Source organism: Piliocolobus tephrosceles, chromosome 13 (genome assembly GCF_002776525.5).
Source record: "Piliocolobus tephrosceles isolate RC106 chromosome 13, ASM277652v3, whole genome shotgun sequence".
Taxonomy (NCBI): Eukaryota; Metazoa; Chordata; class Mammalia; order Primates; family Cercopithecidae; genus Piliocolobus; species Piliocolobus tephrosceles.
In genome coordinates, this window is record NC_045446.1 from 65,548,691 (window position 1) to 65,562,993 (window position 14,303).

The window sequence follows — 14,303 nt, forward strand, 5'->3', positions numbered from 1 at the left end:
TTTTAGTTATTACATAATATTCCACAACCATTTTCCTACTGCAGGGCTTTTTCGCTGTTTATAATTTAGTTTTTCACTATTACTAACAATGTTCTAATAAGCATTCTTGCAATCACCCCATGTACATTGTGCGAGTGTTTTTCTGAAGTAGATAAAAAGAAATATATTTTCTAGGCCAAAGGGAATCTACATCTTCAATTTTAGTGGATACTGCCAAGCTGCCCTCCAAAAAGGAAGAACTAGTTCACACCTCACCTACAGAGTGAGGATGCTTGTTTTAACACACCCTTCCATACACTAAATCTTATTTTTATTTTAAGTAGAGGTATTCAGAAGTGTGAGTCTTTTAAGCAATGATACAAAAGCAGTAAAAAAAGATCTGTTCAAATTTATTTGACAGCATTCTTCTATGAATATGCAAAGACTCAATTTGAGGTCCAGAGTGAGTCACCGATCTATTTTAACCAAATCAAAGAGAATCCAATGACATCATTGTGTCTCTCTGGGGGTGTCAGACTCTAAAGTAAGTGACAACTGAATATGGTCGCTATTGCCCTAGAACAGCAATCCCTTAACAGGTGCCATAGTGGAGACCCATGTACCCTCTCTCTGTGAACAGAAGAAGCTCCTCTGTCCTCCCACCTCCCTCTGAGCCACTCTGGAGCAGCGAGGCAGGGACACCCACCCCTATTCCCACGACTTCAGTTCTCTCTCTTTGTCAAGCTCCCCAAGCGGGATTCAGGTAAGTTTTCCCTTCCTCCCTCCCTCCCTCCCTCCCTCCCTCCCTCCCTCCCTTCCTGCCCTCCCCTCCTTCCTTCCTTTCTCCCTCTCTCTCTCTTTTTTCTTTTTTTTTTTTGAGACGGAGTCTTGCTCTGTCGCCCAGGCTGGATTGCAGTGGCTGGATCTCAGCTCACTGCAACCTCCGCCTCCCAGGTTCACGCCATTCTCCTGCCTCAGCCTCCCAAGTAGCTGGGACCACAGGCGCCGGCCACCTCGCCCGGCTAATTTTTTTTTGTATTTTTAGTAGAGACGGGGTTTCACCGTGTTAGCCAGGATGGTCTCGATCTCCTGACCTCGTGATCCGCCCGTCTCGGCCTCCCAAAGTGCTGGGATTACAGGCTTGAGCCACCGCGCCCGGCCTCTCTCTCTTTTTTCTTTCTTTCTTTCTCTCTCTCTCTTTTTTTTTTTTTTTCCTAAGACAGTCTCACTCTGTTGCCCAGGTTGGAGTGCAGTGGCGCAATCTTGGCTCAGTGCAACCTCCACCTCCTGGGCTCCAGCGAGTCTTGTGCCTCAGCCTCCTGAGTAGCTGGGACTATAGGCCTGCTCAAATCATTTTTGTATTTTTAGTAGAGACGGGGGTCTCACCATGTTGGCCAGGTTGGTCTCAAACTCCTGGCCTCAAGTGATCTGCCTGCCTTGGCCTCCCAAAGTGCTGGGATTATAGGCATGAGCTACCGTGCCCAGCCTTTGGATTCAGGTAATTCAATGCTTTCTATGAGGTTCTACTGTTTTCAAACTGTTCCCAGAAACTGTGGGCTGTATTCATTTGACCAGGGCAAATCTCACCTTTGGTTTTCAGGAATTTCAGGAAAGTCCTTTGTGACGCTCCAAGGGCCCATGCATGGCCCAAGTGTGGCCACAAAGCCATATGTTTCTCAGACACTCACAGTCCTCTCTTCACAATCCAAGGGACAATTCTGTGACTCTGTGGGCTAAACAGATAGAGTTTTGCTTTCTTTTTGGATACCCAGGGAGAGATTAAGGCACTCTCACTGTCCTTGCTCTTAGTAACAACTCAATGTATTACAACTACTATTGTTTCCATAGCATTGAGTACTATATTGCCTTTTTCTTATAATAGTCTTAGACAAAGGAAGGGCAGTATGATCAAGACAAAGGCTTTCTTCATGGACGTTCTCCTGGGACTGGGGGGTGACACTCAGGCAGGCAGCCTCCTGGCATCCCTGGGGAAGGGCAGCAGATGAGCTACCACATCATCAAGAGGTGGCATTTACCTCAGAGAACTTGCCACTGTCTGATCCTCAGCTTTGAGCCTCCAGAATTTGGTTTTCTGAACATCCCAGATAAGATACAGCATGTGCAGGCAAATTCATATTAGTTCCATGCTACAAGGAACTATCTAAAAATCAGAATCCATGCATTGATATGTTTGCTCTTCAAACTTTGACTGACACTGGGCCTGAGCCTGTCCAGATCCAAGCTCTGAATAGAATGAATAAAATAGGTTCAGTCCAGGCTCTTATAGAACCTACAGTCTACTGAGAGAAACACATAGATCATTCCAACCCAGTGAGATGAGTGTTACAGGAGGGGATGCACAGAACACTATCGAAGCAATGAGAGGAGGCACAACCCTAAAGAAGTGGTGTATTTAACATGCAGGCAGCAGGGAAAGGAAAGAGTCAGTATGAAGTGAGATGACCATGAGCAAGGGGGAGAATGATTGCTAGAGCAAGGTCTCAAGGAAACAGAACTAAATTGGGACCAGAACACAGTGGGAAGGCTGGCCTTGGGAAGAAAGATGGTCTCTTTTCTAAGCCGGGAAGGAAGGAGGAAAGGATAGCCAGGGACACACAGGATTATAGGATGGGCAGGAGGCAGTTTCTGGCTGTACAATCTATTAAGGCGGCAAGGGTCTAGGAGGGAGGTTGACTTCTGAAAGTGAGGAGGTTCTGGGGTTAAAGCTTTGTCAAATATTATAATAAGGACTGTGGGAGAATGTGAGGCATATGGGAATGAGGAAATAGAAGTGATTCACTGAGAGGGTCTAGGAGCCTGCTGTGATTTTACTCTCATCCCAGCACACAACGGTGGGTGCTCTCCTTTAGTGCCCACATCTCTAGTGAAGACATAGGGAAGTCAGACAGGTGGATTTACCAGGCTCACGTTTTCAGCAATCTGGCACCACTCTATAGACAGACCAAGGAGCTGGATGAAGAGGCACATGAAGAGCAGAGAGAGATAACAGATGGACGGGGAGCGGGGTAGGGGGGCGGTGGGAAGAAAAACAACCTATTCCTAGGTTCCTCATCTTGGTAAGGGTAGTCGCCAAGCATTCACGACTGAAGTCAGAAACTAGGGCATCTGCTGGGTGCAGTGGTTCATGTCTGTAATCCCAGCACTTTGGGAGGCCGAGGCAGGTGGATCATCTGAGGCCAGGAGTTCGAGACCAGCCTGGCCAACATAGTGAGACCCTGTCTCTACTAAAACCACAAAAATTAGCCAGTGGTGGTGCATGCCTGTAATCCCAGCTACTCGGGAGGTTGAGGCAGGAGAATCGCTTGAACTCGGGAGGCAGAGGTTGCAGTGAGCTGAGATCATGCCACTGCACTCCAGCCTGGGCGACAGAGGGAAACTTTTTCCTAAAAAAAAAAAAAATAGATAGATCCACAGCTACTATCTCTTTGGTTCTTTAGTTTCGTCCACTTCTCTTTTCTTTTCGATGGAGTCTCGCTGTGTCACCCAGGCTGGAGGGCAGTGGTTTTGACCATGGCTTACTGCAATTCCACCTCCCGGGTTCAAGAGATTCTCATGCCTCAGCCTCCCAAGTAGCTGGGATTACAGGCATGCACCACCACACTTGGCTAATGTTTGTTTATTTATTTATTTATTTATTTTGAGACGGAGTCTCACTCTGTCACCCAGGCTGGAGTGCAGTGGCCGGATCTCAGCTCACCGCAAACTCCGCCTCCTGGGTTTATGCCATTCTCCTGCCTCAGCCTCCCAAGTAGCTGGGACTACAGGCGCCCGCCACCTCGCCCGGCTAGTTTTTTTTTTTTTTTTTTTTGTATTTTTTAGTAGAGACGGGGTTTCACCGTGTTAGTCAGGATGGTCTTGATCTCCTGACCTTGTGATCCGCCCGTCTCGGCCTCCCAAAGTGCTGGGATTACAGGCTTGAGCCACCGCGCCTGGCAATTTTTGTATTTTTAGTAGAGATGGGGTTTCACTATGTTGGCCAGGCTGGTCTCAAACTCATGACTTCAGGTGATCCACCCACCTTGGCCTCCCAAAGTGCTGGGATTACAGGTGTGAGCCACCGCATCTGGCCACTTTTTGTCATCTTCCCTGGTCCCTCTGCTCAGCTCCTGTAGAACTCTGTTAATTCCATGATTATAGGACAGGTCACTTTACATCAGAGTTGTTTTACTGCTGGAGTTAAACACTCCAATGGCTTCTAGGACCAGAAAATAACTGAGTGATGCTGCCAGGGAGTGTGACACATTGGAAAGCCTCTTTTGGTATAACGGGGAAGGAGAGCACTGCCCATGAAGAAATATGAGTTCACTATTTTGCTAGATATTTCTATGTTCTTTTTTTTTTTTTTGAGACGGAGTGTTGCTCTGTCGCCCAGGCTGGAGTGCAGTGGCGCCATCTCAGCTCACTGCAAGCTCCGCCTCCCAGGTTCATGCCATTCTCCTGCCTCAGCCTCCTGAGTAGCTGGGACTACAGGTGCCCGCCACCATGCCTGGCTAATTTTTTTTTTTTTTTTTTTGTATTTTTAGTAGAGATGGGGGTTTCACCGAGTTAGCCAGGATGGTCTCGATCTCCTGACCTTGTGATCCGCCCACCTCAGCCTCCCAAAATGCTGGGATTATAGGCGTGAGCCACCGTGCCTGGCGATCTTTCTATATTCTTAAGAAAAACCTGAAATAGTTATAGAGAGAAATACCCTGACTTTTACATCAAGAAAACTATTCAAACTTAAAACTGTTATTGAAGTGTTTAGGGGTAAAGTTTACCAAGTTTACCAATGTCTGCAACTTACTTTGAAATGCCTCAAAAGATGTATTGGTGGGTGGCTACAGGGATGAGTAGATATATGATAAAGCAACAGCAAAATATTAGTTGTAGCATCATTCTCAATTCCCCCTCAGCTTGGTGATGCATACATATACAGTTTTTCCAACTGTTCTGTAAGCTTCATAACAAATTGAACAGACATTTAAAAAAAATTTTTTTTTCTGCTGTCCAGGCTGAGTGCAGTGGCACAATCGCAGTTCACTGCAGCCTAGACTTCCTGTACTCAAGCAGTCCTCTCACCTCTGCCTCCAGAGTAGCTGGGACTACAGGCACACACCACCACACCCGGCAAATTTTCTTTTTTCACTTTTTGTAGAGATGAGAGTGTCTCATTCTGTTGCCCAGGTTGGTTTCAAACTTCTGGCCTCAAGCATTCCACTTGCCTTGGCCTCCCAAAGTGCTGGGATTACAAGCCTGAGCCACTGCACCTGGCTAGAAATTTTTTTTAATTGAAAAAGAAGTCTGGGCGCATTGGCTCACGCCTGTAATCCCAACACTCTGGGAGGCTGAGGCAGGTGGATCACTTGAGGTCAGGAGTTCAAGACCAGCCTGGCCAACGTGGTGAAACTTCATCTCTACTAAAAATACAAAAATTAGCCGGGTTTGGTGGTGTGCACCTGTAATCCCAGCTACTCAGGAGGCCAAGGCAGAAGAATCGCTTGAACCTGGGAGGTGGAGGTTGCAGGGAGCTGAGATCGTACTACTGCACTCCAGCTTGGGCAACGGGAGAGAAAAGAAAGAAAGGAGAGAAAGAGAGAGAAAGGAGGGAAGGAAGGAAGGGAGGAAGGGAGGGAGGGAGGGCGGGCACATGAGCCACTCTCTGGGACTTCTGTTACAAATTGTAATGGACTTGATGAAAGTAAGGTGGAGTAAATGAAAACAACATAAAGGGCACAGAACACAGTCCCTAGGACACTTAGTAAATATCAGGTTTCATTATCATTTGGAACGGAGGAAATGGGCACAGACTGGGGGACATTCGTTTTTTTTTTTTTTTTTTTGAAACAGAGTCTCACTCTGTCGCCCAGGCTAGAGTGCAGTGGTGGGATCTCCACCCACTGCAGCCTCCACCTCCCGGGTCCAAGCAATCCTCTCACCTCAGCCTCCCAAGTAGCTGGGATTACAGGTGCCTGTCACCACGCCCAGCTAATTTTTCTATTTTTAGTAGAGACGGGGTTTCACCATGTTGGCCAGGCTAGTCTTGAACTCCTGACCTCAAGTAATCCGCTCGCCTTGGCCTCCCAAAGAGGAGTCTTAAATGAATTTCACTGAGGGATTTTAGCAGATTTTCATTACAATGTCCACCCTGAAAGTGTAGGGGCTAGAGTTCCACGCTGGTTAAACTCTGTTGCTGTGTGAACTTACACCTGTAATTTCCACCTCTGCACCTCACATTGCTTGTTTTTAAACTATGAGAATTGAACTCGCGGCCGGGCGCGGTGGCTCAAGCCTGTAATCCCAGCACTTTGGGAGGCCGAGACGGGCGGATCACGAGGTCGGGAGATTGAGACCATCCTGGCTAACACGGTGAAACCCTGTCTCTATTAAAAAATACAAAAAACTAGCCGGCGAGGTGGCGGGAGCCTGTACTCCCAGCTACTCCGGAGGCTGAGGCAGGAGAATGGCGTAAACCCGGGAGGCGGAGCTTGCAGTGAACTGAGATCCGGCCACTGCACTTCAGCCTGGGCGACAGAGCGAGACTCCGTCTCAAAAAAAAAAAAAAAAAAAAAAGAGAGAATTGAACTCTAAGGTCCTCTGAAGTCTAACAGTCCTGCTGGTTGAACCCCCTTTGCTGTTCCTGCCTACACTCTTCTTTCCCTTGACGCCTTCTTTACGTAAAAACTACATTTCCCATGAGCACCCATAGGCGTCTACGTAGCGCAGCCCTTCGTTGTCGCTTGCGCCCTTTATACTCACTTCCGCCCGCGCGCCACTTCCTTTTCTTTCGGCGGAGCGCGGCGGTAAGATGGCCGTGCAGATTTCCAAGAAGAGGAAGGTGAGCCTCTGGGGACTGGGTTCGGGGAACGACTGCGCCGCGCGGGTCAGGGGCTTCTCGGGGTGCCACTGCGAGGCCTGCAGCTCCGTGCCCTGCCCTGGGAAGCGGCTTAGGCTTCCTGGCGTTCCCACGGGCCGCAGATGGCAGTGGATTGAGTGAGAGGCCCGAGCCAGGCGGGCGCTGTGTGGCCAGGTAAGGGAGAGACAGGTTTTTCTCTGGTTCCGTGTGAAGCGCAGAGATATAGGGACCAAGCGCCCCTTCTGTCCTGGAGAAGGCGTTTGTGAGCATTTTTTGGTCAACGGAATTAGTAAACGTGGTATTTTGAGGGCGTGTGTCATTTCCCTCATGTCTTATCCCATGGTTTTGGGAAGGGGAGGCAGCAGTGTATACTTGTCTTCCTACTGGTTGAGTCTGGGTGCAGTCTGCTGGTCCCACGACCTCAACATGAAGGGTTACTGACGACTGCTTGCTCCGTCTGAGGACCCCGGGAGGAAACTGCCTCGGATTTAACGCCTTGTCATTCCATGGGAAAGAACTGTGTAAAAATCATTAGCTTTAAAAATAGACGGTTGGTCATTTCGTATACCTACACTTCGATGTTAAAATTAAATCCACAACTCTTGTGAGTTAGGTTCCAGCTCTGTTTACAATTAAAACCACGGGTACCCTAAGGCCAGATAACATGGCTGGGATTCTTTAAATGGTCCAGGTTGTGTCTGCAAGTGAGAGAGCTTATATGTTAAGTCCACTATCTATTCTATTCCTTCACAGTGACAAGTACAGTGTCTTTGCTGTGCTGAGTGAAGTGTAAATAGGCCATTTTAGAGCGGTTTCTTGTTTTGCATATGGAACTGTTTTAAACCCTTCGATGAAGAGATGATGACGAGTCTGACTTGGGGGTGTTGTCTTTGTCCAGGTGGCCTATTCTGTGCTGCATTCTGTGGCACAGTTGAAAGGGCCCTGGTTGAAGTAACTTCCTAAAGATGACCTAGAGGCATTTGTCTGAGAAGGGTTGCTGCACTCCTGTTGGAACAAGGGTTTGGAACCATTGGTTGGAGGTATTTAGTTTTGGGGAGGGATGCATGGACTAATAAGACTGGCTCAGGTGAAAGCCTACACCGATGTCCTAATTTTGAACTTCCCTTTTTTTGGATTAGTTTGTCGCTGATGGCATCTTTAAAGCTGAACTGAATGAGTTTCTTACTCGGGAGCTGGCTGAAGATGGCTACTCTGGAGTTGAGGTGCGAGTTACACCAACCAGGACAGAAATCATTATCTTAGCCACCAGGTAAAACTCACTTGACTGGCCATCACCTATAATTGTTGTAAATGCTAAGTTGGTTTATTCCTTTTTTGTTTGTGAGAGGGAGTCTTGCTCTGTCCCCAAAGGCTGGAGTGCAGTGGTGCGATCTCTGCTCACTGCAAGCTCCGCCTCCCAGCTTCCTGCCATTCTCCTGCCTCAGCCTCCGGAGTAGCTGGGACTACAGGGGCCAACCACCATGTCCGGCTAATTTTTTGTATTTTTAGTAGATTCGGGGTTTCATTGTGTTAGCCAGGATGGTCTCAATCTCCTGATCTCGGGATCCGCCCACCTCAGCCTCCTGAAGTGCTGGGATTATAGGCATGAGCCACCGCGCTGGGCCGGTTTGTCCTTTGTGAACTTAAGGGGACAGACAGCCAGTGAATCTGGGCTTAGTGAATGTAATTGCTTCTTTTTTTTTTTTGAGACGGAGTCTCCCTCTGCCGCCCAGGCTGGAGTGCTGTGGCCGGATCTCAGCTCACTGCAAGCTCCGCCTCCCGGGTTCACTCCATTCTCCTGCCTCAGCCTCCCCAGTAGCTGGGACTACAGGCGCCCGCTACCTCGCCTGGCTAGTTTTTTGTAGTTTTTAGTAGAGACGGGGTTTCACCGTGTTAGCCAGGATGGTCTCGATCTCCTGACCTCGTGATCTGCCCGTCTCGGCCTCCCAAAGTGCTGGGATTACAGGCTTGAGCCACCGCATCCGGTGTAATTGCTTCTTAAAAGCTGGATTTTAAGGCCAGGCATAGGATTGCTTGAGCTCAGGAGTTCAAGACCAGCCTGGGCAACATGCAGAAACCCCCTCTCTAAAAAAGATAAAAAAGGGTGTGGTGGTGCATACCTGTGGTCCCGGCTATTCCAGAGGCTGAGGCAGGCAATGGCTTGAGCCCAAGAGGTCCAGGCTGCAGTGAGCCATTGGTGTGATCCAGCCTGGGTGACAGAGAGAGACCCTGTCTCAAAAAAAGCTGCATTTTGAAAATTTAACTTTAGTTTTTGTCAATGAAAATTATATGCTTTGTGGCAGAGATTTTGCTACCACATATATATGCAAGATTTAAAGTTACATCTAGCATTTGTGAGAGTCATGAATTGTCACTTTTCCCCTGCCCAGAACACAGAATGTTCTTGGTGAGAAGGGCCGGCGGATTCGGGAACTGACTGCTGTAGTTCAGAAGAGGTTTGGCTTTCCAGAGGGCAGTGTAGAGGTGAGTGATTCTGGCATATGCCAGAGATAATGGCTCTTCAGAATGATAACTTCTAAAAACTGGGAGACTTTGTTCATTACAAATGGACTGGTATAACTGTTGAAATTCTCTTAATGAATAATAGGCTTAACTTTGTAAGCCTGTTCTGCTAATGGCTGATGGTTAAAGGATTTTACATTCAACTTGGGTATAGAAAGGCTGCATATGATGGATTGACTGTCCCCATTGGTGTACTTGGTATGGCCAAAGGAGCCAGGGTGGGAGGGCAAGGAACCTGCACTGTGTGTAGGTGGTAGAAGTGCTTTAGGAATTGAGGGATACTGAAATTATATGCTGTTTGTGATGGCGTTGTGCAGTCTTTTGGCCTCCGTAGGCCACATTGGAAGAATTGTCTTGGGCCACACTACTGGTAGTGCAAAAAATCACGATGTTCAATTTTTGTTGGGCCACAATCAAAGCCATCTCCTGGGCAGCATGCGGCCTGTGGGTTGGGCAAGCTTGGTCTAGAAAGTGATGCTTTTGTGACAAATGCCAAATTTTCAACTTTCAGTTGAAAACAGTGGTAATGGTTACAGGATGTCCCTTCCTTCCTTTAAAGCTTTATGCTGAAAAGGTGGCCACTAGAGGTCTGTGTGCCATTGCCCAGGCAGAGTCTCTGCGTTACAAACTCCTAGGAGGGCTTGCTGTGCGGAGGTAAGTGTCCTGAGACCTAATGGTCATGACCTTTTTGTGTGTATCAAAATACATGTCTCCTGTTTGTTGATTAGCAGATGAACTGTTATAAAGTGACAGGATCTGCTAGTCTCCCAGGATTATAGTAAGATACTAAACCATGCCCTCACTGAACTGGCAGGCTAACAAGACTATGAAAGCAGCGAGGACCATAAAGGGTGGTCAGTGCTGTAATGGAGAATTGTTCTGGGTGCTTTGGGAGTTCAACACAAATAGAACTGTCCAAGGAGGGGACCAACTCCTGTTGGTCTTCTCGAGGACGCTTTACAAAGAGCCCCATCGGGGAGTGCGGTGGGCAATGAAGAATAATTAGGCCTGTTACTGGGTGTGTGTTATGTATCCCTAGGTAGAAGTGCCTTAGTACTTGTGGGATACCATGAAACTTCAGGAGGAATCATTTGGATCTACTTAATGTATTCACTCTTAAAATGGTACTCTGAAGAGATAAGATAGACCTGATGTGAGAGAGCTTAAAATCTAGACACTTAACCTCTGAGTTGCATGCAGATAGTAATGTGAGGGTGTACTGGTAAGATTTCAACAGGAAGTTCTTTGTGCAGTTTGACTGTATGTAAAGGCATGAAATGCCTTGCCTAGAAGAATAATAGGAAAACTGCTGTAGGAAGGTTGACTGGTAGGGATGGGTAGTGTAGACAAGGCTGTAGGTAAGGACCTAGAAAAGACTGCTTACCTGATTCGAGTGCCCGCTAGGTGCTTAGAACAGTGGTTCTCAGAAGATTAGTGACAGTCCTAGACCCACCAAATAGGAAACTGGATGTGTGACTCAGTAGTCTGTCTTAGTAACCCCTCCACATGCTAGTTGCACACATTGAAGCAAGTTAATGAACTTCTGAGCCTGGGATCTGCTATCTTACAAGGTGGACCATCATACCACCTCTCAGTTGTGGAATATTAAGTAAGATAATGTGAAAGGGCCTGGAGGTGGCTAGCTCTCCAGTTAGTATCTCGCAGAGTGTAAACTACTGAATGAGTTGGGGGTTAGGGCATATTTTAAAATGTTTTATCAGCATTCTAATAGCAACGTAACCAGGATCCTAGGTGGGTTAGCTTTCCTAGTGAATAAGACTTCAGAGGTTGCAGAGTATTACAAGGGACCACAAAGTGGGTAATTGGAGTTTTAAAATGTGGTTCTCAATTTTGATTATACATGAGAATCACCCAGGGAGCATTTTTAAATACATATGCCTGTACTGTGCCCATTTAATTGGCCTAGAGTAGGGCCTAGACATCAGGGTTTCTTTTGTTTTTTATTTTAGCCTTCCAAGGTGATTCCAGTATGCAGCCAGAGTTGGAAAGTACATGTTTAGGAGCTTGACATACTTGATGAATATTACCCTAAGATTCCGTATGATAGGTGTGGAAGAGAATTGGTATCATTGGGGCCAGACTCTGGTCAAATTTACTCTCCATTAAAGGAACATTGAAAACTAAGTTTTTGTTTTGTTTTTTAAACTTGGTGGAGGTCGTTGATAATAACACAAGTGGATTTCTTCTTTTCTTCTAAAGGGCCTGCTATGGTGTGCTGCGGTTCATCATGGAGAGCGGGGCCAAAGGCTGCGAGGTCGTGGTATCTGGGAAACTCCGAGGACAGAGGGCTAAATCCATGAAGTTTGTGGATGGCCTGATGATCCACAGTGGAGACCCTGTTAACTACTACGTTGACACTGCTGTGCGCCATGTGTTGCTCAGACAGGGTGAGCAGCTCAGAGTGCTTGTCATAGGGCATTTGTGGATAGATTTGGTTTTCCACAGACATCTAAGCATTTGGGGGAGTTTATCATGGAAGTAGCTGGGTATGTTCATATTCCTTGGTATATCGATTGCAACGTTGATCTGTAAGAATCGAATTGCTGAGACCTGTCAGATCCAAGAGTTGGTTTGTCTTTTTTAGCCATCTGTGTACCCTTCAGTGATGACACGATGACGAGTCAGAAAGGTCACCTCCTGCTCTTGGTCCTTGTCAGTACCATGTTCTGTGGTGCTGTGCGTGAGTTCCTTCTGCAGAAGTGTCCTGTTCATTGATTGATTTAGAGGCATTTGTCTGAGAAGGGACCAGACCCAGGGTTGCTTAAGTCAACTCCTTGCTCTCTTTGGTCTTGTGTGATGGGGGCCGGTGAGATCCCAGCTGTGTGCTAACAACTGTGGTGTCCTCTAGGTGTGCTGGGCATCAAGGTGAAGATCATGCTGCCCTGGGACCCAACTGGTAAGATTGGCCCTAAGAAGCCCCTGCCTGACCACGTGAGCATCGTGGAACCCAAAGATGAAATACTGCCTACCACTCCCATCTCAGAACAGAAGGGTGGGAAGCCAGAGCCGCCTGCCATGCCCCAGCCAGTCCCCACAGCATAACAGGTATGTCTGCAGGGGCAGGGGCCTCTTGGGGCAGAATAGGGTCCTTCCTAGTCCTTCTGTTAATACTTGTATCCCACATTCTGGTAAGCATTTGGTGAATAAAAATTGCATTTATTTGCTTTGTGTGGGAGAATACAAGTTGAAACCTGGGGTCTATTTAACCTGCAGTTCCATTGGGACAGGTGTTTGCCTTTATTTTCAGAAGTTCCTGCTTTCACTCGTGTGTATGAAATGAAATAGTTTTCCTTTATCTTCCCTTATTTGCTCAATATTTTTTTTTTTTTTTTGAGACATAGTCTTGTTCTGTCGCCCAGGCTAAAGTGCAGTGGCATGATATTGGCTCACTGCAACCTCTGCCTCCCAGGTTCAAGCAATTCTCCTGTCTCAGCCTCCTGAGTAGCTGGAATTATAGGCATCTGCCACCAAGCCCAGCTAATTTTTGTATTTTTAGTAGAGACAGGGTTTCACCATGTTGGCCAGGCTGGTCTCGAACTCCTGACCTCAGGTGAACCACTGTGCTCAGCTGCTATGGTCAACACCTGGGGTTTTTTTGTTTATAGGTGTTGTGTCTCTAGGTGCCTTGTATTTTTTTATATATGAAAAAGGACAAACCTTTAAGTATTTTATTAATGTTGCTGCAAACCCTCAATGGGAGTGTGTATCCATAAATAAGGAACTTAATAACTCTGGTAAAGTTTCTTACTTTTGTGCTTTATTTGGTTTCAGGGTCTCCTTGGCAGCTGTATTCTGGCGTCTGGATGTTGCTTTGTAAAGATCTTTAATAAAATCTGGTACAAAGACGCAAGGCCTGAATAGACTGTTTAGTATTCAGACTGAGGGGTATGTTGGCCTCTGGAGCATTACATATCTTCTTGGCACCATACTTGAAGTATTTGGAAGGGCCAGAACTGTAAGACCCGAGCAGAGCTAACCAGAGAGATATCTTTGTGTGATAGTGAAGACTGATAGCAAGCAAGGCAGCACCTTGATTCGTTGTCCTGTAGTTCAGGGTTATAGGTTTAGAAGAGAGATATATTTGAGTTTTTCCTATGCATAAGCCGATCCACGTTGCACACAGAAAGTGAATATAAATGGTCATTATATTTTGTGTCATGCTGTGCTCTAAGTGTTCTTTACATATGTACTCGTTAATCAACCTCTCTAAAGTATAAAGGAAATTTGCTTGTGCCACTAAACTGAAGATTCAGAAGTAAATTTGCCTAAGCAGTATAAAGCTATCATTAGAATCCACATTCCTAAGTTGTGTTCTCTTAGGGGATCATGGAACCAGTCATTGGTACTACAGGCCATTGTGTTCTAGAGACCTGTAAAGAACATTTAAATTGTCTCTGATTTTATCTGTCAGTATTTTGAAGTATTTTCTGCCAGTGTCTGTATTTTACAAGAAATTGGGCACTATTTTCTCAGGCAAAACTAGTGAGGGACAGATTGGCTTGAAAATCATATAAGACTGGGCCGGGCGTGGTGGCTCAAGCCTGTAATCCCAGCACTTTGGGAGGCTGAGACGGGTGGATCACGAGGTCAGGAGATTGAGACCATCCTGGCTAACACGGTGAAACCCCGTCTCTACTAAAAAATACAAAAAACTAGCCAGGCGAGGTGGCGGGCGCCTGTAGTCCCAGCTACTCGGGAGGCTGAGGCAGGAGAATGGCGTAAACCTGGGAGGCGGAGCTGGCAGTGAGCTGAGATCCGGCCACTGCACTCCAGCCTGGGTGACAGTGAAACTCCGTCTCAAAAAAAAAAAAGAAAATCATATAAGACTGATGATGAATCACATTCTGGTTGATCACAGAGGGGAATTCCAGGGACAGCTATTATAGGCCTGGAAGGCCAAATCCAGTGGCTGCTTCCTGGTGAT

The 14,303-nt window shown here is 46.8% G+C and overlaps 1 protein-coding gene and 2 non-coding genes across 3 annotated transcripts; all 3 read left to right on the forward strand.

Annotated features, from left to right (window-relative positions):
• The first annotated feature begins 6,722 nt into the window (after positions 1-6,722).
• On the forward strand, positions 6,723-13,225 carry RPS3 (ribosomal protein S3). The gene is made up of 7 exons (XM_023209376.1): positions 6,723-6,817; positions 7,975-8,105; positions 9,226-9,319; positions 9,918-10,012; positions 11,579-11,766; positions 12,228-12,424; positions 13,151-13,225. The coding sequence occupies exons 1-6, from the start codon at positions 6,788-6,790 to the stop codon at positions 12,419-12,421; spliced, it is 732 nt and encodes a 243-aa protein (XP_023065144.1). The 5' UTR covers positions 6,723-6,787; the 3' UTR covers positions 12,422-12,424; positions 13,151-13,225.
• Positions 7,681-7,828, forward strand: LOC111541000. The gene has a single exon (XR_002731133.1). It is a non-coding gene; the product is annotated as a small nucleolar RNA SNORD15 (small nucleolar RNA).
• On the forward strand, positions 11,977-12,122 carry LOC111540999. The gene has a single exon (XR_002731132.1). It is a non-coding gene; the product is annotated as a small nucleolar RNA SNORD15 (small nucleolar RNA).
• Positions 13,226-14,303: the final 1,078 nt, after the last annotated feature.

Coding starts and splice junctions, on each gene's coding strand:
- RPS3 (XM_023209376.1), top strand. CDS start 6,788: ATGGCCGTGCAGATTTCCAAGAAGAGGAAG. Junction 8,106..9,225: donor ATCATTATCTTAGCCACCAG/GTAAAACTCACT, acceptor TCCCCTGCCCAG/AACACAGAATGTTCTTGGTG. Junction 10,013..11,578: donor GGAGGGCTTGCTGTGCGGAG/GTAAGTGTCCTG, acceptor TTTCTTCTAAAG/GGCCTGCTATGGTGTGCTGC.